The sequence below is a fragment of the Phycodurus eques genome, chromosome 9, assembly GCF_024500275.1.
Source record: "Phycodurus eques isolate BA_2022a chromosome 9, UOR_Pequ_1.1, whole genome shotgun sequence".
Lineage (NCBI taxonomy): Eukaryota > Metazoa > Chordata > Actinopteri > Syngnathiformes > Syngnathidae > Phycodurus > Phycodurus eques.
Genome location: NC_084533.1, coordinates 10,457,065 through 10,478,302, shown reverse-complemented (window position 1 = coordinate 10,478,302; position 21,238 = coordinate 10,457,065). Strand labels below are relative to the sequence as shown.

General features: G+C 39.1%; 1 protein-coding gene across 5 annotated transcripts in view; it reads right to left on the bottom strand.

Annotated features, from left to right (window-relative positions):
- The window catches only part of diaph2 (diaphanous-related formin 2), a 527,556-nt gene that overhangs the window by 169,697 nt on the left and 336,621 nt on the right, over positions 1 to 21,238 (bottom strand). For all 5 annotated transcript variants that reach the window (XM_061686696.1, XM_061686691.1, XM_061686695.1 and 2 more), the window contains one exon: positions 3,095 to 3,219. In XM_061686696.1, the coding sequence (XP_061542680.1) occupies positions 3,095 to 3,219 (125 nt within the window). The remainder of the gene's footprint in view (positions 1 to 3,094; positions 3,220 to 21,238) is intronic.

The window sequence follows — 21,238 nt, the reverse complement described above, 5'->3', positions numbered from 1 at the left end:
ACTGCAAGCAATTAGTACTGCATCTTTCCCCCACAGACTGACTGACTGAGTGGCAGTTTGAAAAGAAAATGCTAGCATACTAACTAATTAGAAGGGAAAATAAACCTTTAATCACCAGCACAAAACACGGGGCAACAAATTCAAAACTCAACATCAAGTAGAAGGAAAACAAAGCTTCGTTAGAGCATAAGTGATAATTGCATGCTTGCTTTTCTATCGTTATTAAATACAGGTTATAATACTGTATGTAAGTGGCATACTCCGGAGAGCTAAGTGAAAAAACAAAAAGTGAAAAAACATGCATTCACTTTCATCTGGTGACTCGAGTCTTGCGCGCCAATTTGAACAGCAATAAAACAACACAATGAGGACCGGAATCAAACTACTATCGAATGCCCCTAAAGATGTACAATTCAGAATTCGGAACAACATTTGGAAGCAAAACCTTGTTTGAGGCACTTTCTTACTTGCCGTTCCAGCAGAAGTCAACCACAGAAGGTTGTGAAGCATCGAAGCGAGAGGGGTGGATGGACTCTTTTAGGTCATGACCAGACAACCTCTCGCCATTACTCTCGGGGGAGGAACTCCAGACAGTGAGGGACAGCCGTGCTGCAGTTCATCTACACTTCTCGGGTTCCTCTCAATCAAACATTCAGCTCTCCAAGGACAGCCACAAAATCAATACCAACATCGAGGGTGCACGGAAGCTTTCCTGCCTGCCGGGTAAACTCCTCAAAGAGCACCACCAAGGAGGGGAAATGTCTTTTTCTCTATGTGTTTAATACCATAAATACAGTAAATATTGTTTACATGTCAAGTGCTTAGTCTACCTACACTAATCGGTTCAACATTTGCTAAGACCCACCCCTGAGACGCTAAATGGCCAATCACAGTGCAGCACAGCAAAGGCTTTTTCACTGGTGCTCCATTGAAAAATTATACATTCTACATATTTTTTTACAGTTTCAATATACACACTGTATATTGGAAAAAAATGAAATCCCTTTGAATACTCATTCATCCATCTTCTTCCACCAATCTGGGGTCAGGTCACGGGGGTAGCAACCTCAACAGAGAAGCCCAGATCTGGTTCATCCTTCCAGTAGCATATGCCTGTCTCAAATATTAAGCCATGCAAGTCGAAGAACACACGGATCTTTTAAATATCCATCCATCCATTTTCTGAGCCGCTTATCCTCACTAGGGTCGCGGGCATGCTGGAGCCTATCCCAGCTGTCATCGGGCAGGAGGCGGGGTACACCCTGAACTGGTTGCCAGCCAATCGCAGGGCACATACAAACAGACAACCACTCGCACTCACAGTCATGCCTACGGGCAATTTAGAGTCTCCAATTAATGCATGTTTTTGGGATGTGGGAGGAAACCGGAGTGCCCGGAGAAAACCCACGCAGGCACAGGGAGAATATGCAAACTCCACACAGTCGGGGCCGGGGATTGAACCCGGGTCCTCAGAACTGTGAGGCTGACGCTCTAGCCAGTCGGCCACCGTGCCGCCTCTTTTAAATATGACTATCAAAATATAACCCCCATTTCTTAAGACACACAAAATTGAATAAGCTTCTTGTTGAAAAATAAAATACTAATTTACCAACATTCCAACAACATATTAAAAATGATATACAGTAGATTGCATACCCATCTGAATGTGTTTTTAGAATTTTATGATATAATTCTTAATCCTTAGGTTATTTTAATGAAAGCATTTTACAGAAATTTAAAAAGACACTAAAACGTGCATAATCTATTATGTCTACTTTTTGTTTCCTTTTTCAGTTTTTTTCCATGTAGAATCTTTTAAAATTTGAGAAATAATTGGCCATGTTATTAGACTACAAAGCCCTGCAATTGTATGGCACCCAAAAATATTTCACCCAAAATCAGCTGGGACAGGTGAGGGAAAGGGGTATAAAAAAATAAATAAATCGATGGCTGGATTAAATTACAAAATAATGTATTTTATTTCTTGTCATGTTATTTAAAAAATGCAATTATGCTTACAACGCGTGACATTTTTTATGCTGAAAGGAAATGTTTTCTTTTTGCTATTTCCAGAAAACTAAACAAACCCTGGATAAAGCGATGCAGTTGTCTGCATAGGCAGTTAAATTAGTTGGAAATCACCCATCACACCTTTGTCTGCTCCAAGGTATTATCTGTAAAATAATGGTATGTAGTTCTTAGCTTGTTAACATAAACACTAATGTTATGCTACTAATGAGAAGCCAAGTTAATCTTCATGGCGCAAACAAGTAAATGAGGCTAGCTTTTTCATTTGTATAGACAGGCTTATTGATATTTTGTTTTTTAATGCTTGGAGGACATAGCAACAGTAACTCAGGGGGGTGGCGACAAGGGGGATTATGAAACTTGCAATAACATCAATATTAGGCAAGTAATGGTTCCAACCATTGAGCATACCTACAGTACATCCATACATTCATTTATCAATTTTCATTCCAGTATTTTCTAAGCGGGATTGGATTGGTCTCCAGTCAATCACAAGGAACAAAGACACAGAAAACTCAAAATCACACAGAATCCATCCTATGTCGGCTGCATGAAAGTCACCTCGGTGAACCACTGCACTATCGATGACGAAAAAATAAATTCCACTTACGATTATTTAAGAAAAGGCTAATTCTATTGTGGTGGCGATATTGAAAGAGAACAGATGCCACGAGAGAACACGATCATGCGGCCGGGTCAGGAGATGAAATCAGGGAGAGGAGATAAGTTGGTTTGAGGGTCTGGAGCCACCATTAAAGAGTCCCCCGGGGGGACAGCCAGCCGTGGCAGACTGCAGTAAAAATAGCTGCAGGCATGATTTCACTCAAGGGACCCGGGAAAGAAGTGAAGAGGGAGATCCGATCAACATCTCACAGCAAGGCAGCCAGATCCATTCTCTTAAGGTCCTCCGGGTGCCACCTATCACACCAACTGACTTTAAGTGCTTACCGGCGAGGACACAAACACTGCATGTATTTGCCGCGCCAATGCATAGCGTGACCTCATATTCTACACGGTGTAGATCTATATAAGTATGCATGCTATAAAGGCAACAGAAAAAGGATATAAACATTTTTTCCACAAACTTATCTTGCGGGTCGTCGCTTTTGGGGAAGTTCTCAATGTCGTTCTCCAGCCTCACAATGTGGCGCTCCATGGTGGTCAGACTGCTTTTGAGAATTTCAGCAGACACTGTAGAAACATATAAGAAAATATGATATGTAAATTTCTAGCACTAGAAGTGGCATACACTTGATGTTTTGACTACAGCAAGTGATGCATGTGGAGTGTGTGTACAGTACAGGTATAAGCATGTGTGTACGTGTTTGTGAGTGTGTGGCTCATTAATCAGTCTGTAATCACTGTTTGCCGAGTTGCACTGGATTTCACAGTATTCAGAGCCGCCTTTTCAAGCAGACACTTCAAACAGCAAGTCTTAAGGGATCAGATGGGACACAAGCCTGAATGCACAGCTGTGTTTAGGTTGATGTTAAAAGGGTTTAGTCTCATCAACACACATGCGCGCACACACGCACAGGAACACACTTGTGGAGTAAAAACAGGAGGGAGTCATTAAAGGAAGCACACTTACTGTAGTAACACACTTAGTAACTAAAATAGTTGACTGAGTCTAAGTCAAAGAAAACCCAACTATAAATATAATGTACATGCTTTGTTGATGCACCTTAATATATGCGGTAGTAAACATTTCTGGAACGCACTGTGTTTGACAGAAGGCACAATCAGTATTTTCAATGGGAATTGCTTTTGACATTACAGTGGAACCTCAATAAAACGGACCCTGAAATAACATATATCAGATAAAAAACTGAAAATATGTCCAAAAATAGTTCCCATTTGAATTGGACAGAATTGAACAGAGTTTGCCACTGTTGTTTTCTGGAACTGTGGCGCAAAGCAGGCAGAGAATGTGACTGACATATTTCCTGGTCAGAGATATACAATATGACTAGATCCAATTCCAAGAGACATGCCTACGTAGCGGCCATATGGAATGTGGGGCATTGACGGGGCGACCATGTGATGATGGTTGTATCTACTGTCTATTGTAGAGAGAGCGGCATGGATGCGGTGTTCACTCTGAGGAACACAAAGGTCTCTGGAGTCTGGACCATGTTATTTTTGGCACAGTAACATTACTTTTTGTCAAGCTGTTCACCTTTGGCGACGGATTTGAAACTAGGAAGCACATTAATTCCTCGCGGCTCATGAAAGTGGCTCGCCTATGAAGAGTACTGTACGTCAACAATGTCACAATGACCAAGCACGCAGGCGTGGTAAATTTGGATAAAATGCAAAACATTCAAATATTTTCAAGCTTTTGTTATATTTATTTACAATAACTTTCTATTGTACTGGGCGTATTAGGCCACAATTTAAAAAATAATAATTAAAAAAAAAATGTTAATAATAAAAAAAAAAAAAAACTCCAAAACAATATTTTTTTTACTGTACACTACTATGGGTGCATATGCCCCCCCCCCCCCACTCCCACCCCAAAAAAAAGGGCCTCAATCTGCTATATCGGACGATCCACCACCCCTATTAGTCAGTTACATCGAGGTTCCACTGTGTATGACAAATTTCACTTCCTGGAAAAAAACAGATACTGTGGATGGACATAAGTCAATAAGGTTTAATTTTGATGGACATAGTAGGCTAGATTAATTGTCTAAAAATATTTTCAATATATAAAAATGGATGCAACATTTTTAATTAATTTCACACCATTTTTAGCATCCATCCATCCAACTATCGGCCTATCCCAGCTGACTCTGGGCGAGAGGCGGAGTACATCCTGAACTTATCGCCCACCAATCACAGACCATTTTTAGCATCTAACAAATTTGGAAGAGCAAAACTAATAGGAATAGTTATCTCAATCCCTTAAGCAAGTGGAGTAAATCTTGAAGATAGTTGTAGTTTTGGACTAGTGAAAGGGGAGGCCAGGTCAGGGTTGGCACTGGGTCAAGAAACCTCTTGGCCAATGTGGCTAAACAGTATAAAAAGCTCCAAGCTACACTTGTGTGTAGGTACCCACAAAATCACGTGTGTTTATGTGGCTAAACTTTTAGCCACACTTAGCCAGTCCTCGTCACAGGGACCTAAGCCAAGAAACTTTAAAGATGTGGGCCCAATTAAAACTACCTAGTCATCAATCAGGAGTAGAGCTGAACAATTTGGGAAAATACTCTTAATTACTAAAATACTCTTTAAATGTTGTTATCGTAGCGACTTCGCCCTATGGAACAAGTGTCGACAGGACCCCCAACGGGCTGATAACCTTTGCATTCCTGCCTTCTGACCCTCAACGAGCCGGTCTGTTTCCACAAGACACAGGAAATCTGGTTTATGTCACCTGAGCCATAAACTAGTCAAGAGTCTACCCCCAGCCATTCTTACTGGTTTCTCCAATAAAGACCTTGTTCTGCAAACTGATCTAATGACCAGGAATTTGGGAAATCCTCTTTTCAAATTTGGCAGTCGGGACCATTGACAACAATGGATTTATGAGTTAGACAGGCCACAAATTGCACAATTACCCACAGACCTTCACAGGAATTCATACAGAGGAATTACAACCAACCTTAGGTAATTTTTAATGTCTCTCCATACGCTCTGGGATCATTGGTGGAGCACGGGCGACACCCGCTGGCGTTTAAGAGTCACTGCAAGCTGAAAATTGTTACTCACGGTTTTACCGCGCTAAATGTCTGTTTTGATGTTTTACGAATATATATTGCACAAATGCTCAAAGTGTACAACCCCAATTCCAATGAAGTTGGGACGTTGTGTTAAACATAAATAAAAACAGAATACAATGATTTGCAAATTATGTTCGACCTATATTTAATTGGATACACTATAAAGCCAAGATATTTAATGTTCAAACTGAGAAACTTGATTGTTTTTAGCAAATAATCATTAACTTAGAATTTTATGGCTGTAACACGTTCCCAAAACGCTGGGGCAGGGTCATGTTTACCACTTTGTTACAGCACCTTTTCTTTTAACAACATTCAATAAATGTTTGAGAATTGAGGACATTAATTGTTGAAGCTTAGTAGGTGGTATTCTTTCCCATTCTTGCTTAATGTACAGCTACAGCTGTTCAACAGTCCGGGGTCTCCGTTGAGGTATTTTACGCTTCATAATGCGCCACACATTTTCAATGGGAGACAGGTCTGGACTGCAGGCAGGCCAGTCTAGTACCCACACTCTTTTACTACGAAGCCACGCTGTTGTAACACGTGCAGAATGTGGTTAGGCATTGTCTTGCTGAAATAAGCAGGGGCGTCCATGAAAAAGACGTTGCTTGGATGGCAGCATTGGTTTCTCCAAAACCTGTATGTACCTTTGAGCATTAATCGCGCCTTCACAGATGTGTAAGTTACCCATGCCATTGGCACTAACACAGCCCCATACCATCACATATGCTGGCGTTTGAACTTTGCGTCCATAACAGTCCGTATGCTTCTTTTCCTCCTTGACACAACGTCCACAATTTCCAAAAACAATTATAAAAGTGGACTCGTCGGACCACAGAACACTTTTCCACTTTGCATCAGTCCATCTTAGATGAGCTTGGGACCAGAGAGGCCGGTGGTGTTTCTGGGTGTTGTTGATAAATGGCATTTGCTTTGCATAGTAGAGTTTCAAGTTGCACTTACGGATGTAGCGCCAAACTGTATTTACTGACATTGGTTTTCTGAAGTGTTCCTGCGCCCATGTGGTGATATCCTTTACACATTGCTGTCGGTTTTTGATGCAGTGCCGCCTGAGGGATCAAAGGTCACGGGCATTCAATGTTGGCTTTCGGCCTTGCCACTTACATGCAATGATTTTTCCAGATTCTCTGAACCTTTTGATGATATTATGGACCGTAGATGATGAAATCCCTAAATTCCTTGCAATTGTACATTGAGGAACATTGTCCTTAAACCGTTCGACTTTTTTCTCACGCAATTGTTCACAAAGAGGTGAACCTCGCCCCATTTTGCTTGTGAATGACTGAACAATTTAGAGACGCTCCTTTTATACCCAACCATGGCACCCACCTGTTCCAAATTAGCCTGTTCACCTGTGGGATTTTCCAAACAGGTGTTTGATGAGCATTCCTCAACTTTCTCAGTCTTTTTTGCCACCTGTCACAGCTTTTTGGAACGTATTGCAGCCATAAAATTCTAAGTTAATGATTATTTGCGAAAAACAATAAAGTTTATCAGTTTGAACATTAAATGTATTGTCTTTGTAGTGTATTCAATTAAATATAGGTTGAACATGATTTGCAAATTATAGTATTCTGTTTTTATTTATGTTTAACACAATGTCTCAACTTCATTGGAATTGGGGTTGTACATCATGATACCAATGTCACTAATAACTGTTTCTTTCAGGTCTGCCGCCAAATCTGTTTGTCAACCGAATGAGATGATTGTGTTTACCTCAGACAACAAAAAAATGTTACATAACAGATATTAAGTGTTCTTAGCCACCAAATAAAGTTGAAACACTCATTGCATAGATTAACCATGGTGTGTGAGAGACAATGCAAAAGCTGGGAATTGATTTCTTATTTTATATCCACTGGTTTTAGACCACATATAATTCTGGAGTGAAAGTCAATATCTAAGGTGTGGTCTCCGCTCTTGCCTAAGGGGCAACTCACCTTTCTTGGTACAAAATATGGAAGCCTTTTGTTCTCTGGGCTCTAGTTTTCCTGCTCTGCCGAAGACGCTGGCTCTCAGCCAAGAAGCCCCACTCCTCACCACGAGGTGAGGGAGGTGAGCCAAAATGCGCTAGGGCCGGACAAATCTTACTTGCCGCGTCAACAATCGCACTTTTGTGTGAGGGTGAGTCACCACCAAGAGGAATCCGGCAGGAAGGATTTGTGGGCACATGTTTTCTCTGAGCACGTGGCGAACAACGTCACCCAAGGGCTTTGGCCACACTACCCTTGCTTTTTCTTTTTCCGGCTTTTTCTTGAAATCAAGCCACCGAGAGGATCGACCCGCCTGGCTATTTGTGTTCTGTGCAACATGAGTACAACTTTCTGATTACCAAGTACAAATTGAAGCATAATTGGGCTTAAACTAGCGGTCACCTAATTCCCAGCTCTAGCATCGCTCACTTATGTCACGAGTTCAGCCAAATGTTTATCTATACCTTTTTGTAGTAAAGTCCCTCTGCATTGTTTCCCCTGTAGTTGACCTGTAAATTTAATTAAATTCTCTCTAAACCTCCACTTGCTGTTGTGTACTTTGTGTGTTTTTAGTGAAATAGTAAAACCACTGTAATCGAGAACTATTATTTAATTCATGTAGCAAGCCTACTAAAATACCGAGATTAATCGAGGTTTTTCGTCACTTTTCCTAAAATGTATGAATATAAAAAGAGACGTGGTGCCCTACACGAGACGAATATAATTCAATTATAACCTTTTAAAGTTAATTAAATTAACCCGGAAGCAGATGCAGGGGTCTATTTCCTGCCTTTCCCCCCCCCCCCCCAATTTACGCTTTTCCCAAACCAAATATACGCTACATTATCGTCAGCATTATTCACTAAACACAAGAAAAAAACTATTCTTTAGTATGACTAACACAACATTGGATATTGTCAACAAATAAACAACTATTTCCTGTACACCAGGTCTAAATGTTAATGATGAATTGATATGAAGAACAAATCTGTATTTTACTATTGAATTGAAAAAAGTGTCAGTCAAGTATAGCGATAGTGACACGAGTGATGCTTTTCATCACCAGGATGTGCGTACAACAGCAGTTCAAATGGTAAACTATGTTAAATTAATCACTTAATCATCAATTCATTAATCTTCTTATCAATTAAAGTGTTGAGATGATTGATTTGTTAGTTGATAATCCTCAAGAAGGATCTTAAGGACTCTACAAAGCATTTTTTCAAATTCAAATTTTTTTGTTAACGATAAATATTAGTATTCAAAATTGTTGGTATTAAATATTAGTAGGCTAACTTTAGCTGTCAGATAATTGTAACACATTTCTTAACCAGGACAAAGTGGTCTAAATTATATAAGGGGGGGGGGGGGGGGGGGGGGGGTGACCATGGTTGCCTGGGGTCCCCAAATGACTAGCTAGCTACGCCCTGGTTCAGGCCAGCGCCGCTGCCGCCGCTCAGCATGACGACCAAAGTGGGATTAGCGGCTTGTGTAATGATGAAGAAGGAAGCTAATGTGAATTGCTGGACACATTGACCATTGACCCTTCAAAGGTACCGGAATTTCTCGTGTATAATGCACATTGCCAAAAAAATGTCAAAAGACAACAAAGCACATTATAAATAGGTATAGGGAAAAATGGGAAAACAAATAACTTTCACATTTTATAAATGTATGCCGCTATCTGGAGGTTATGAAAAAGGTGTAGACTTTCATTCCAAAACGCCACCGCCACCGAGAGGTTATGAGAAAGGTGTACACTTTCATACTCATATGCCACCGCCACAAAGTGGTTAGAAAAAAGGTGTAGGTCATTCCAATATGACAGGGGTACGTATGACTGCATATGTACAGTTGTGCTCATAAATTTACATACCCTCACAGAATTTGTGAAATATTGTTTTTTTTTTTTTTTTAAAATATGACTGATGACTGAACAACAACCATCATTAATCTCTTTATGGTAATGTTTTGTTTAATGATAATGCTTTTCTGAAATGCTTGACCGTTGAATTTGAATCCCATTAAAATACAATTATGTGTTTCGCCTGGCTCTTCATGTTTTCTTTAAAGAAAATTCTGCCTGGGTAATCAAACATATGAGCACAACTGTGTGTTTCCAAATTACTAAATAAAAGTAGGGCTGTGAATTTCAAAATAAGAGCAAGTAAATACAAATGAAATTATTAAGTGTATACATACAGTGCTTAACTTCAGAAAAAATACAGATAATACTTCATGTTTTGATCACATGGGTAGAAGCAAAATCATGAATTGTAAAAAGGCATTATACATGCAGTAGGTAGAAGGGTTTTTCAGAATGTTTAGCTCAACTTTGAGGGTGCGTATTATACATGGGTGCGCACTATACACGAGAAATTACATTACGTCGCAATATATTTACATGCTTCAATTCGGCACTAAGCGGCATTGGGTCTTGTCTTCCCCGATGCGCTGCTCCCTGAAGGCGGGAAAGCCCATGAGCCAGACTGCTTATAGGAAGCTGCGCCTGGGCGGCGGATTGAAGCGGGTGGGGGGGGGTGAATCTAAACCATTAACCACCGTTCACAACGGCAGAATGAGCGCTCACTTTCACTTTGATTAGGAAGGGCTTTTGAGTTTTGACGCAGGCAATTTGGATTTTCCAGCGTGGCGAGCGTGGGTAATATTCGCTTCGCCACATCCTGTTTCAATTACATACAGTCGGTACGGAAAATATTCAGACCCCCTTAAATGTTTTACTCTTCGTTATAATGCAGCCATTTGCTAAAATCATTTAAGTTCTTTTTTTTTTGTCCTCAATGTACACACAGCACCCCATATTGACAGAAAAATCTAATTCCACCGCCCAGGCGGGGACAACAAAACAAAACAAAACGTGGCACCACTACACGGCTGCAATTGTCTTTACTTAAATATTCACAATATATTTTATGATACTGGTAAAAATCACAATATACCTGTATACAAAATCTCATAACATATTATTAGAAATCATATATCATATTAAAATTGAATGGCAGCATTGTGGCTCACCTGCACACAAGCTCAGCCTTTAGCACAACCGCGGACGCTACTTCGAGTGGACGGCCGTTTGAACACACAGGCACACACTGAGGCATGGTAACAGCACCACTGTGATGGGTTTAGTGGTGCTGTAGCAATACAATAAAGCAAAGGGTTGAGGTCACTAGCGTTATTAGACTGCAGCAGGTTGGGTAGCTGCAAGCGTACAGTAACATGGAAGTTATGGAATGCTATCATATTAACTGTGGTGACATTTGCAGTTAGAAAATAATTTAAGGTCCTAATATTGCTGCTGTTGTGTAGTATCACCAAATGTGACATTGTAGATACAGGTTATTTTTGTATTTTTTTAATGTTGCAGATATTTTATTATGTTATTCTTTTCTTTTCATGTCTCAATCAATAATTCATGATTTTTAATGGCGATAATATAGGAATTGTATAAGGGGGTATGTATTGTATACAGACAATTTAAATACACTGTGATGCCGGTTAGGATTTTCTGCCCATTACTAAGCACCCATAATTCGATTAAATTATCAACCTATTTCTTAGGTTATTGAACTCGCTTAGTTTCTTCTTTTTCTTTGATTTTTTTAGAAACTTTATAGGTTTAATACCAGTGCATCCGATTGGCACAAAATGTCTCTCATGACAGGATGCACGGAAATTAGCAATGGACCTATGCTGTCAGCCATTTTGGTTCAAAGGTACCATTTTCTGAGGATTTGAGTGTTTTACCTTAATTCACCGTTCATGGGAATTCAACGTTACAAGCTATGTGAGTATAACATGTCTACCTAACAAACAATTGTCTTCAGTTATTTCTGCAAGGTTAAGAATTCAATGTGGATTAATGACATCAGAACAACATCACAACAAAAATAATTACACACATTGTATATTTAAATATAAGACAAACATCGTTTTAGAGATCGCCAGATTAATGCTAACACTCAATGGAAAACCCTATTGATGGGCTAGCTAAAATTAACATTAGATCATAGGAGGGATTGACCTTCAAATAACAAATATTCAAACCCAAATATTGTAGTAACACATACAGACAGGTAATATATAATGATATATATAATATATTCTTCTAATCTGTGAAAATGAGTTGATTAAAGTTATTATTATTGTGACTTTCTTCTTCTACTCTTTTCTTAGTTTACAGTAAACGTGTAGAGCCATGCATATATTGCACCACACTGCATCTAAGAGGCCAAGGCAAAGTTGTGGTCGCAGTTACTGGCAGGGCGGATTGTAGCGTAACACTCGGTAAATGTGCATTTGTTGTTTCCCAGAATGCTTTGCTATAGTTAAAATTACTGTATCACGTTTTGACTGTGTTACAATAGATTTTTAATGTGTTATTTTGTACAGAGCGTTTAATAGTTAAAGTGGTGTTGTTTTTTACTACAGTCTAGTTGAACTGGTGTCGTTTTTAGTGGCAATCTGGTACCCTTACTCCGAATGATTAGTGATATAGCCTATTAATACCACTTGCAGGCCACATATAGTGTGAAAGTCAGATGGTCCACTCCTTGCTTAAGCTGCAAAACATGCACAATTACATTATTGTCCTGTACTAGTGTCAATAAGACACAAAAAGATGATGATTCTTCTTCTTCTTCAAAATAAGGAAACCGAGTGGAAATTTAGCGAACGATTCCAATCAATCATTTATTTTAGAACCAGTTCTCAATTCCCATTTGGGATGGAGAAACCAAGGCTTTATGAAACAATGAATGACTTTTAGACAGTCGGCGTCAAATAATTAACTGGGTCAAAGCATTTGACACACTTAAAACAAGCTCCATCTGTTGGCGAAACCGGCATATTGGTCTTCAAGGGAAGTGTTGACAAAGCTTCTTTCATGGCTGTCATGTGTCTCACTGTTACGTGTTCAATAAAGACCTAGTTTTCTATTATTGTCATTGTGTTCTTTGGTAGAATGTTCCAAAGTGACTATTACTACAATGTGATGTCCCATAATAGGCTGCCTACAGATTGGGAGGATAAATCATTTTTTACAAGTTATATCGAAACCAAATGTATTTATACAGCACTTTTCATACATTCATCCATGGCGATCACCCACTCTTTTGTGTTAGGTGACCTCTTAGCTTTTTGAAAGGTAAGGTTTGTCATGTAAATCTTTTTTCTCCCTTCTTGGCTTGTTTGTTGTAAATGATTGTGATGTACTGCATCAATAAAAATCTTTAAATCTATCCAAAAAGCCTCCATTTGGCTAGTGATTCTGATACATTTAAACAGGTTTCGAATGAGCTGCAGACAGGCCCACCCAGTTCAACACTGCTGTAATGTTCAAGGCCTTGTTTACGGTGATCACGTGACTTTCCACGTTTGAACCAAACACCACTTTTCCACTCCTCCGCTTAATTTGGTTGAATCAGATTCGAGCAGACAGGCTCAAGCATAACATCCCTAATTCCCATCCCTAAGACATAATGAAAACAATGATGTACTGTAGTAATTTTAAGAACTGCAGTCAGTTATCTCTACTGCCTACAACTATTTTTGTCATAAAAGGAGACTATCATTCATGCCAAGATGGCGCCTGGATGCCTTAGTAACATGCTCTCTAGTACTGACCATGTTTTTGTCTTTTTCGTTTGTCTTTGAATTGCTAAGCACTGGGGAGTACCCTCGGGACCTTCTTTTGCCAACTTTCGCAAATCAACAAAGTTTTATTCCTGAGTTAAGCGACTGCACTCTATGGTGCATGGAGAAGATGAAGACAACGCCACAGAAGAAAGCGTGCCGGAGTGCAGGTTAAGCTCTGACAGTGTGGATACCGCTTCCGTAGATTCACCTCGCACACTCTCCCCAAAAAAATGGACAGACTTCATCTCCAAACAAAGATCAATAAATACTTTGCACGTTCTGCCGCCCTCTGCTTCACAGAGACTTGGCTTTGTGGACGCATCCCCGACGACACCGTAACTACACCAAGCGGACCGCGACATAAAGCTATCGGGGAAAACCAAAGGTGGCTATATGGTTCTACAGCAACGAAAAATGGTATACTGATGTCATGGATATCAGCACACACTGCAGCCTGGACTTGGGGTCGCTGTTTTTGAATTGTAAGAAGAAGAAGAATCACCTTTATTGTCACGAATATGCATGCATGCACACAAGATTTGTTCTCTGCATTTTACCCATCACAGTGAACACATACACTTGTCAGTGGAACACTGCAGAGGCGTGTCAATCAGGACAGCCCTACAACATCCAGAACCTTTAGGAACTCCGGCCGAATCTCATCCACACCCGGGGCCTTGCCACCGTGGAGCTTTTTAACCACCTTGGTGACCTCAACCCCAGAGATAGGAAAGCCCGCCTCAGAGACCCCAGACTCTGCTTCCTCATGGGAAGGTGTGTCGGTTTAGTGGGGCATGTGGCTCACATAATTTGTGAATGCAAACTGAGACACTATGGACGTGGAACAATGAGACTTGTATGTGGCTTTCTGCTCGGTCAAATGATCCGTGATCACGAACCAGAAAGAACCCACAAAATATCTGGATTACATGTATTGACAAAAATTACAGGAGGGCGAGGACAGGACAGTCACTGGGAATAATCACCTGACATTTTAGGCACATGGTCGAAAACCTTATTATAAAACCAAATTAGTAGTGCATCCAACATTTACGTGCGAGGAATGTGTGATATTGCCTTAACTGCATGCAATTTTACACAGAGACTCAGAATCACATAATCATTTAATTTGATGGGTGACAATGTTAGCTCGACGCAGCAGGGAAGGGTAAGGTGTGACACTTTAGACCCCTGTCCTGTCTTACCACCATTCCCTTTCACATAGGCACCATTTTGCCCGGTCTGCCCCATTAACACTGATAGAATCTTTAAAGCTGGACAATTGCAAGCTCGAATTTCATCCCTCAATTTTGTGTTGTGCCGACAGGAAAGTTGCATAATCTACTGCTGAGTTGGTTGGCCCTGGTAGAGCAAAAAATATCTCAATTTGAAAATATTTTTTAAGGTCAGTTAATACTTTTCAGATGCACTGTACTGTACATTGCGATTTCCGCCGTTTTGAGGCAGATTAAGCGACTGTGTGCAGAATGTAGCGCATATTCTTTTGTGATATCATTACTAAAATTATCACAGAAATAACATAGCTATTTTCAGAGAACAAAACATGGCCACACTGTTATCTTCTGACTCCACACTTCAAGGGGATCAGAGGAGGAACAGGGGGAATAAGAGGCTGCATATACTCTTCCTCGTTCCAGGCAGAAGAGGAATTCTGAGATTTTTAAAATTATAATAATGACTGCTGTCAGCAAGACCTGCGTCTTATTGATGCATAGAGAACATTTCAGAGACTGTTCTTAGGTTTCGAAAGAGGAGCCACAAGCGTACATACAAAAGTTACTTTCCCTTTTGTCTGCTTTAGCTGCACATTTTTATTTTATTTATTTTTTTACACTAGGATGGAGTGTCTCCAGTTAAATGATAGTGTTCATGTGCTTGTATTTACGTGACAGTTCAACCCCATAAACCACATTATATGGTCATCTTCATAGGTAGAGACATATTACAATGTGCAACAATGACCAACCTCCACTCGACTTCAAGCTATGTTGACATTGCTATTTATGGATGTCAAAGGCTGAGTGTATTTCATCTAGAAAAATAGTTTTACATTGATGCTTTTCTGTATACAGTAAGTCAACTCTATTTGCCACAAAGATTTTGAGCATCTGCACCAGTCACATACGGTACATCATCACTCAAAGTTGTTTATTCAACTTGTGAGGCAGTTGAACCAAAATTAATGGATTTTTAAAATGTGAGATCAAACAGATGATGAGAAAAAGGGAACAAAAATCAATGGGGTTCTTTCCTGTTCTTATAGTGTGTCGTGTAGTTAAAATGGGCAACACGTCACGCACACGCACACACACACACCTAAATTGATATTGCCACTGACAATCATTAGTTTCCTAGCCCCAAAACAGATAAACATAAAGATTAGTAGTAGCAGAAGAAATAGAAGAAGCTAGGCCAACTGCTGTCTTATCTGGTTACTGTTAGTACATTACATTACATTCCTTTGTGTCATTTTTATTGTGGGCAATGACTTGGTTGCGTGTTATACAAACACTCTACACAACCAGTTGCTCCTGTATCCGTCCATAGCTCGGCTCAACTCGGTGTTGACCACAAATAAGGATTTGCAAATGTAATTATTGAACAGGTTTACAATTTGCTATATTTGGCCCCGACTTTTTTCTGAGCAGATCGGTGAGTAACACCCCTCCTAATACAACCCACACCACAGGATAATCTCTCTGGATAATCTTTTCGAGACACGTGACAGTTGGACATTTGCTCATCAGAAGGGGGTAAATGCTAAAATCCGGTTGAACTGTCGTTTTGTTTGTACCCCACTTAAGTCAATTTGTATTCTTATACTTTTGTTAGTTGCAGCACGCTTGGTTTGTTTAACAATCAATTCAGTTGTCATTTTTTAAAGTACTTTTATTGAGATAATCTCCCCTCTCCATTTTCTGACTTCATTTTTTCTGACATTATTAATCAACAGTCAATACCACCCAGTTGTTTAAAATATGCCCAACCCATTGTCAATACCACTTACAGTTACTCAAATAACACTTCACACAAATGTGTACTTAGAAGGTATTGTAGATTCTAGAAGTTCATGACAAAGTATTGAGTGGCCAATAAACCTGCAAATTTCTTGCGTGTTGAACTGCAGAGGGCAAAGACCTCCCAGGGAATAGTTATCATCACCACTGGGTCAATGTCTAAACTTTCCCATACATCGAAATATATATTGTAATTGACTCCATTTGAAATTCCTCCAGAGATCTGGCACTGGTTTGGAGCTGTGGGGGCTGCAAAAACGAATAATGTCTCACAGACATGACCTCCATTCTAAAGGTCTGAGTTGCAATATTTTTTATTTTTTTTGGGTAGCAGTGATATTTTTGCTCTTATATTTTTATCTAAGTACATTTTTTTTAAACTACTCACTAAGTCCCGCCTGGGACAATACTTATGTGAATCTTGCATTACTTGATGAAACATACAGGTCTTTTTTTTTTTTTCAAAGATTTCAACTAGTGTTTTGATAAAGGTAAGTTCATGTAAAGTCCACTGCATAATTACTGTGTAATAAAGCAAAGCACACAGTTTATAATAATTTACATTAAAGACAAGGAATGAAAAGCCTTTCACTTTTTTTAAGTCACTTATTTTTATATATGCAGTACTTTTTTCATTTTTAAGTGATTCCATATTCTCATTTATTTATGTATTTAAAATTCTGTTATTTCATTAATGCAGCTCAACATAAGCCATTGGAACGAGGGGACAAATGCTCTTATTATTTTGATGTTTGTCTGTACATAAAGAATTAAAGTAAATGCATATTAAAACAGGAAATGGAGCAAAAGTAAAAAGGATTGGCAATGCAATTAGCACAGTGACAAGTGACAAGTTAAGGGAAATTATTATTATTTTCCACATAGTGTGGATGTTGTCCAGGTAATAAACAATCAACTGGGAACTATTGTCTATGTTCTGGCATTGTGTGGTTGTTATATACCCTATTTATGTGTGACAATGTCGAGTAGTTTAGCAATTTATTATTTACAATCAGATTTGCCACTGTAAAGTTTGCTTCATGATGACAACAAAATCGTTTTTAAGGCTAAAAATGTGCCGAAGGGTTTGCCTCTGTCACCTTTTTTTGGCACTGCTCATGAAACCTCATTTACCACCTTAACGTCTGCCATTTTTAACATCACATGATACCAAGTAATCAGAGGGAACAATGTGGCTGCCTTGTCATGGCAACAATGTCAAGTTCACTCATGCAGATGGAGCATCTTTGATTCCTGCTGAAAGGGGAACACAATTCTTATGAAGAAAACTTGGATGAAGACAGCGTGGACAAATATATTGATCATGTAAATTAGGATAAAGCGGAAAAAGACACGGAAGATGACAAAAGACAATGGGGGCAAGCCAACGTTAATGGCTAAAACATGGAAAATGACATGTTTGTGAAGACAACACACAGAACAAAAAATGTTGAAAGGCAACAAGCAAACAGAAACATTAAAACATGGTGGAAAACTATGCAAATTAAGATAATGGAGAAAAAGGCAATGTAAAAAAAGAATGTGGGAGAAGATAAAGTTGAGAATGTGATGGCAAAGAGCATCTGGAAGAAGAGAACATGGATAAAAACAGAGTCAAGGTAAACCTCGTAGTAGCTTTGTATATCTTAATGAATCTTTTTCCGAACATTCATTTTGACATCATAAGCCAGAAAATATTAGTTTGTTTCCACAAAACTGTTTTGAGTGACCCGTCCAGCACCCGGAATCATGTTCATTACCCCCATAAACCAGAAAGTAGCCCACTAACTAACAGATAGACAAAACAAGTATGACAATTATTCATTCGTATGAACAGTTCAGCCTTGGTTGAAGTCTTCGCTCGACTTAAAGACATATGTGGCCATGATAGCACTGTTTAAACAACAAATAAATTGGTGATAACTTTTGTACAGTAATGTAGATTGTAATGAATGGACTAAATAACTAAAGTATTTATCTTCATTGATCAGAGTATCACAGCCGTCTAAAGGAAAATGTATTTCCAACTTTTCCCATTGTGGGGTTTTTATGTAAAAAATACATACAGGTAAGTGAATAATAACTTTTCTCCATGTTCCAGATATGAAGTAAAGCTTATACTGTATAACATTTAGCTAGAGATACTTGTCATCGGACCGCACATTTTCGCCGTTATTATATAGTACCTTGTGTAAAACCTGACACAAAATGTCATTGGACGATGAGGCAGATTCGCTCAAACAACAACCAAAAAAATGCTGTCACTAATTCACAGCCACCAAGTCTCTCGATGAAGAGCACACTCCATCTATATGCTAAGAAGTCTAATCCTCTTCAAAGGTATTATAAGGCTGTTGTGTAGGTAAGGACAACAGGGCTGTCTAGATGGATGTTTGCTATCTTCGAGAAGTGTCTGCCTATCATATAGCATTTATTTACTTGACTGGCGAATAAACAATCCAGTGAAATATCGCAAATATAATGATGATATGGTGGGTAGAGGTGAACCTGGCTGAGCTCACTGCATAGATACAGACTGAACAGAAGCTTAGCTTAGAAGCAAATTAGGTTGCTTTGGCCTTGGTGGAGGTCTATGACCTACTGAATGCTTCCAGTTTGTTTCAGTTTGAAAAATGCAGGCCTTAACGTGACATCGAAGGAAACTGCTAATGTATTCCACAAAGACAGTGTCAAGGTCATTTAGCAATGAGGTATTTAATGCATTCAATAAGTGCCTTATTTGAAAGATTTTGTCATTTTACTCATTTTTATAAACTCATAATCAAAACATCCTGCTCAGTACCCACACTGTCTTTTACATGAGTGTTTATTATCTTGTTTTGTTTGCTTTCCCCTTCAGTAGTCCCTCTCTGATCCATTCATGGCTCAACAGCTCCCTCTATGAGAGACACTTCTGATGTCTGAATGAAGGAACACCTGAACCAGAACTTTTGACACACTTCTCCTGTCCACTTAATAAATCTTTTGTTTTTATCTTTCAACAGAGTTAAGAGGTTGAGCTCAGTCAAAACAACCATGTTTGGCAATATATTTCTTGCCATGAGTGGTGAAAACAGGTATAAAAAAATATACAATACTTAATGTAATGACTTTAATCAACAGAACTGAAACAGGCAGATGAGGATGTACCATGTTACTGTCAGTGTGCTAGATTCCAGACTTCTGGAAAGTAGGAAATATGCCGCTTGAAACTTCTGAGGTTTGATCTCAAGCAAAAAAAAAAAAACATATCTGATGACCTCGATAAGCGTGTTGTCTAAAGTAGATTAGTGGACTATGTTGAACGCTAGGAGCCTACCAATTATGTTTCCCTCTTTTCAGATTATATATATATGTATATATATATATATATATATATATATATATATACACACACACCATATACCTTTAAGACCAAGTTCTGTTGAATGCTAGTACAGCCCATAAAAAACAGATCCCGAGAAATGGCCATGACTGACCACTCGTGTCCTGATGTGTTTATATTTAGGTACATACGGACCCCGAGTGCACACTACTGCCAACTGCAACTCAAATGAAGCTAAAATGTCTTTGAATGCCACTAAATCAATGAGAAAAAGAATGTCAGCTCAGCAGCACCTCCCTGCTCAGCAGTAGCAGCAGCACCTCCCCAAGTGCCCCAAAACGGCCGTTTTATAACAAAAAGAAAAAGCGAGTAAACAAAAGAAAAGTGAATTAAGAAGCTTATTTCAGTGACTGTGGCATCACATACTGTTGATAATATAATATTTTAATTGATATGACTGGGTACAGCTTAGAGGTGTCACAATTCATCCTTGACATCAAATTAATCACCTATTTTGATAATTGGTGAATTGTTTAGAACCATTTTTTTGAACTTAAAATTGTCCAATCCTCTGAATTTAGCCTCTCAACAGTAAATATTCTATGATTTCTGTCATCCTTCATGAAAGCAGAATGATTATCTTTAGTGTTTGATCAAACTAAGACTTTTACAAACATCTGCTTTTACTTACCTTACTTATTTCCTGACATGTTGTGGACCAAACCAGTAATTGAATCATAATCAATTCATGAAAAAAATAAACAAAGTTAGTTTAACCTATTACAACAATAATCATTTTTGCAGCCATATGAATAACAGCCAGTCACAATACTCAATCCTATCCGTCGACGTCAAGGTGCGCTATCGGAGAGTTGTCAATACTGTATGTCACACTACATGGAAGATATCCCCGAAAAAAAAATCAAACATGCTTGACTTTTTATTGTGGGATTGTACGGCTATCATAGGGCCAAATCGAAAACTTCAAAACAAAACCACGACCAAGGATTTTAAGTTTTGTCATTCCCGACAAAATATCAAATCGGGTCAATATCGGGGCTAAAATCCTGTAGCTTGATATAGGTATAAGGGAAAGCTATACAGTAAGTCAACACGCCTGTGCTCATAGACCATGTCACGCATCATGCACCCCCACCATGTGACCTCGCCACCCTGCATTCCAGTACTCCAACAGTGAGAAATATCATCCCTCCATCATTGTCTGATTGATTTACACTCTCCATCAGAGATCCTCAACATTTTCCAAATAGAGCTCTGTGAACCCGGGATATCATGCCCATTCCCATGATTGCCATCTCTGATTGTTGATGTGCCTTCGATTGAAATGATGTATTCCCAGAGCATAAACAGACAGTTGCTCCTTAATTAGCTTAAGTTCAGCAGCCGTCCTGATGAAGAGGCATGTTTCAGGTAGTGGGTCGCACCAGTTCCATCATCACATGGTAA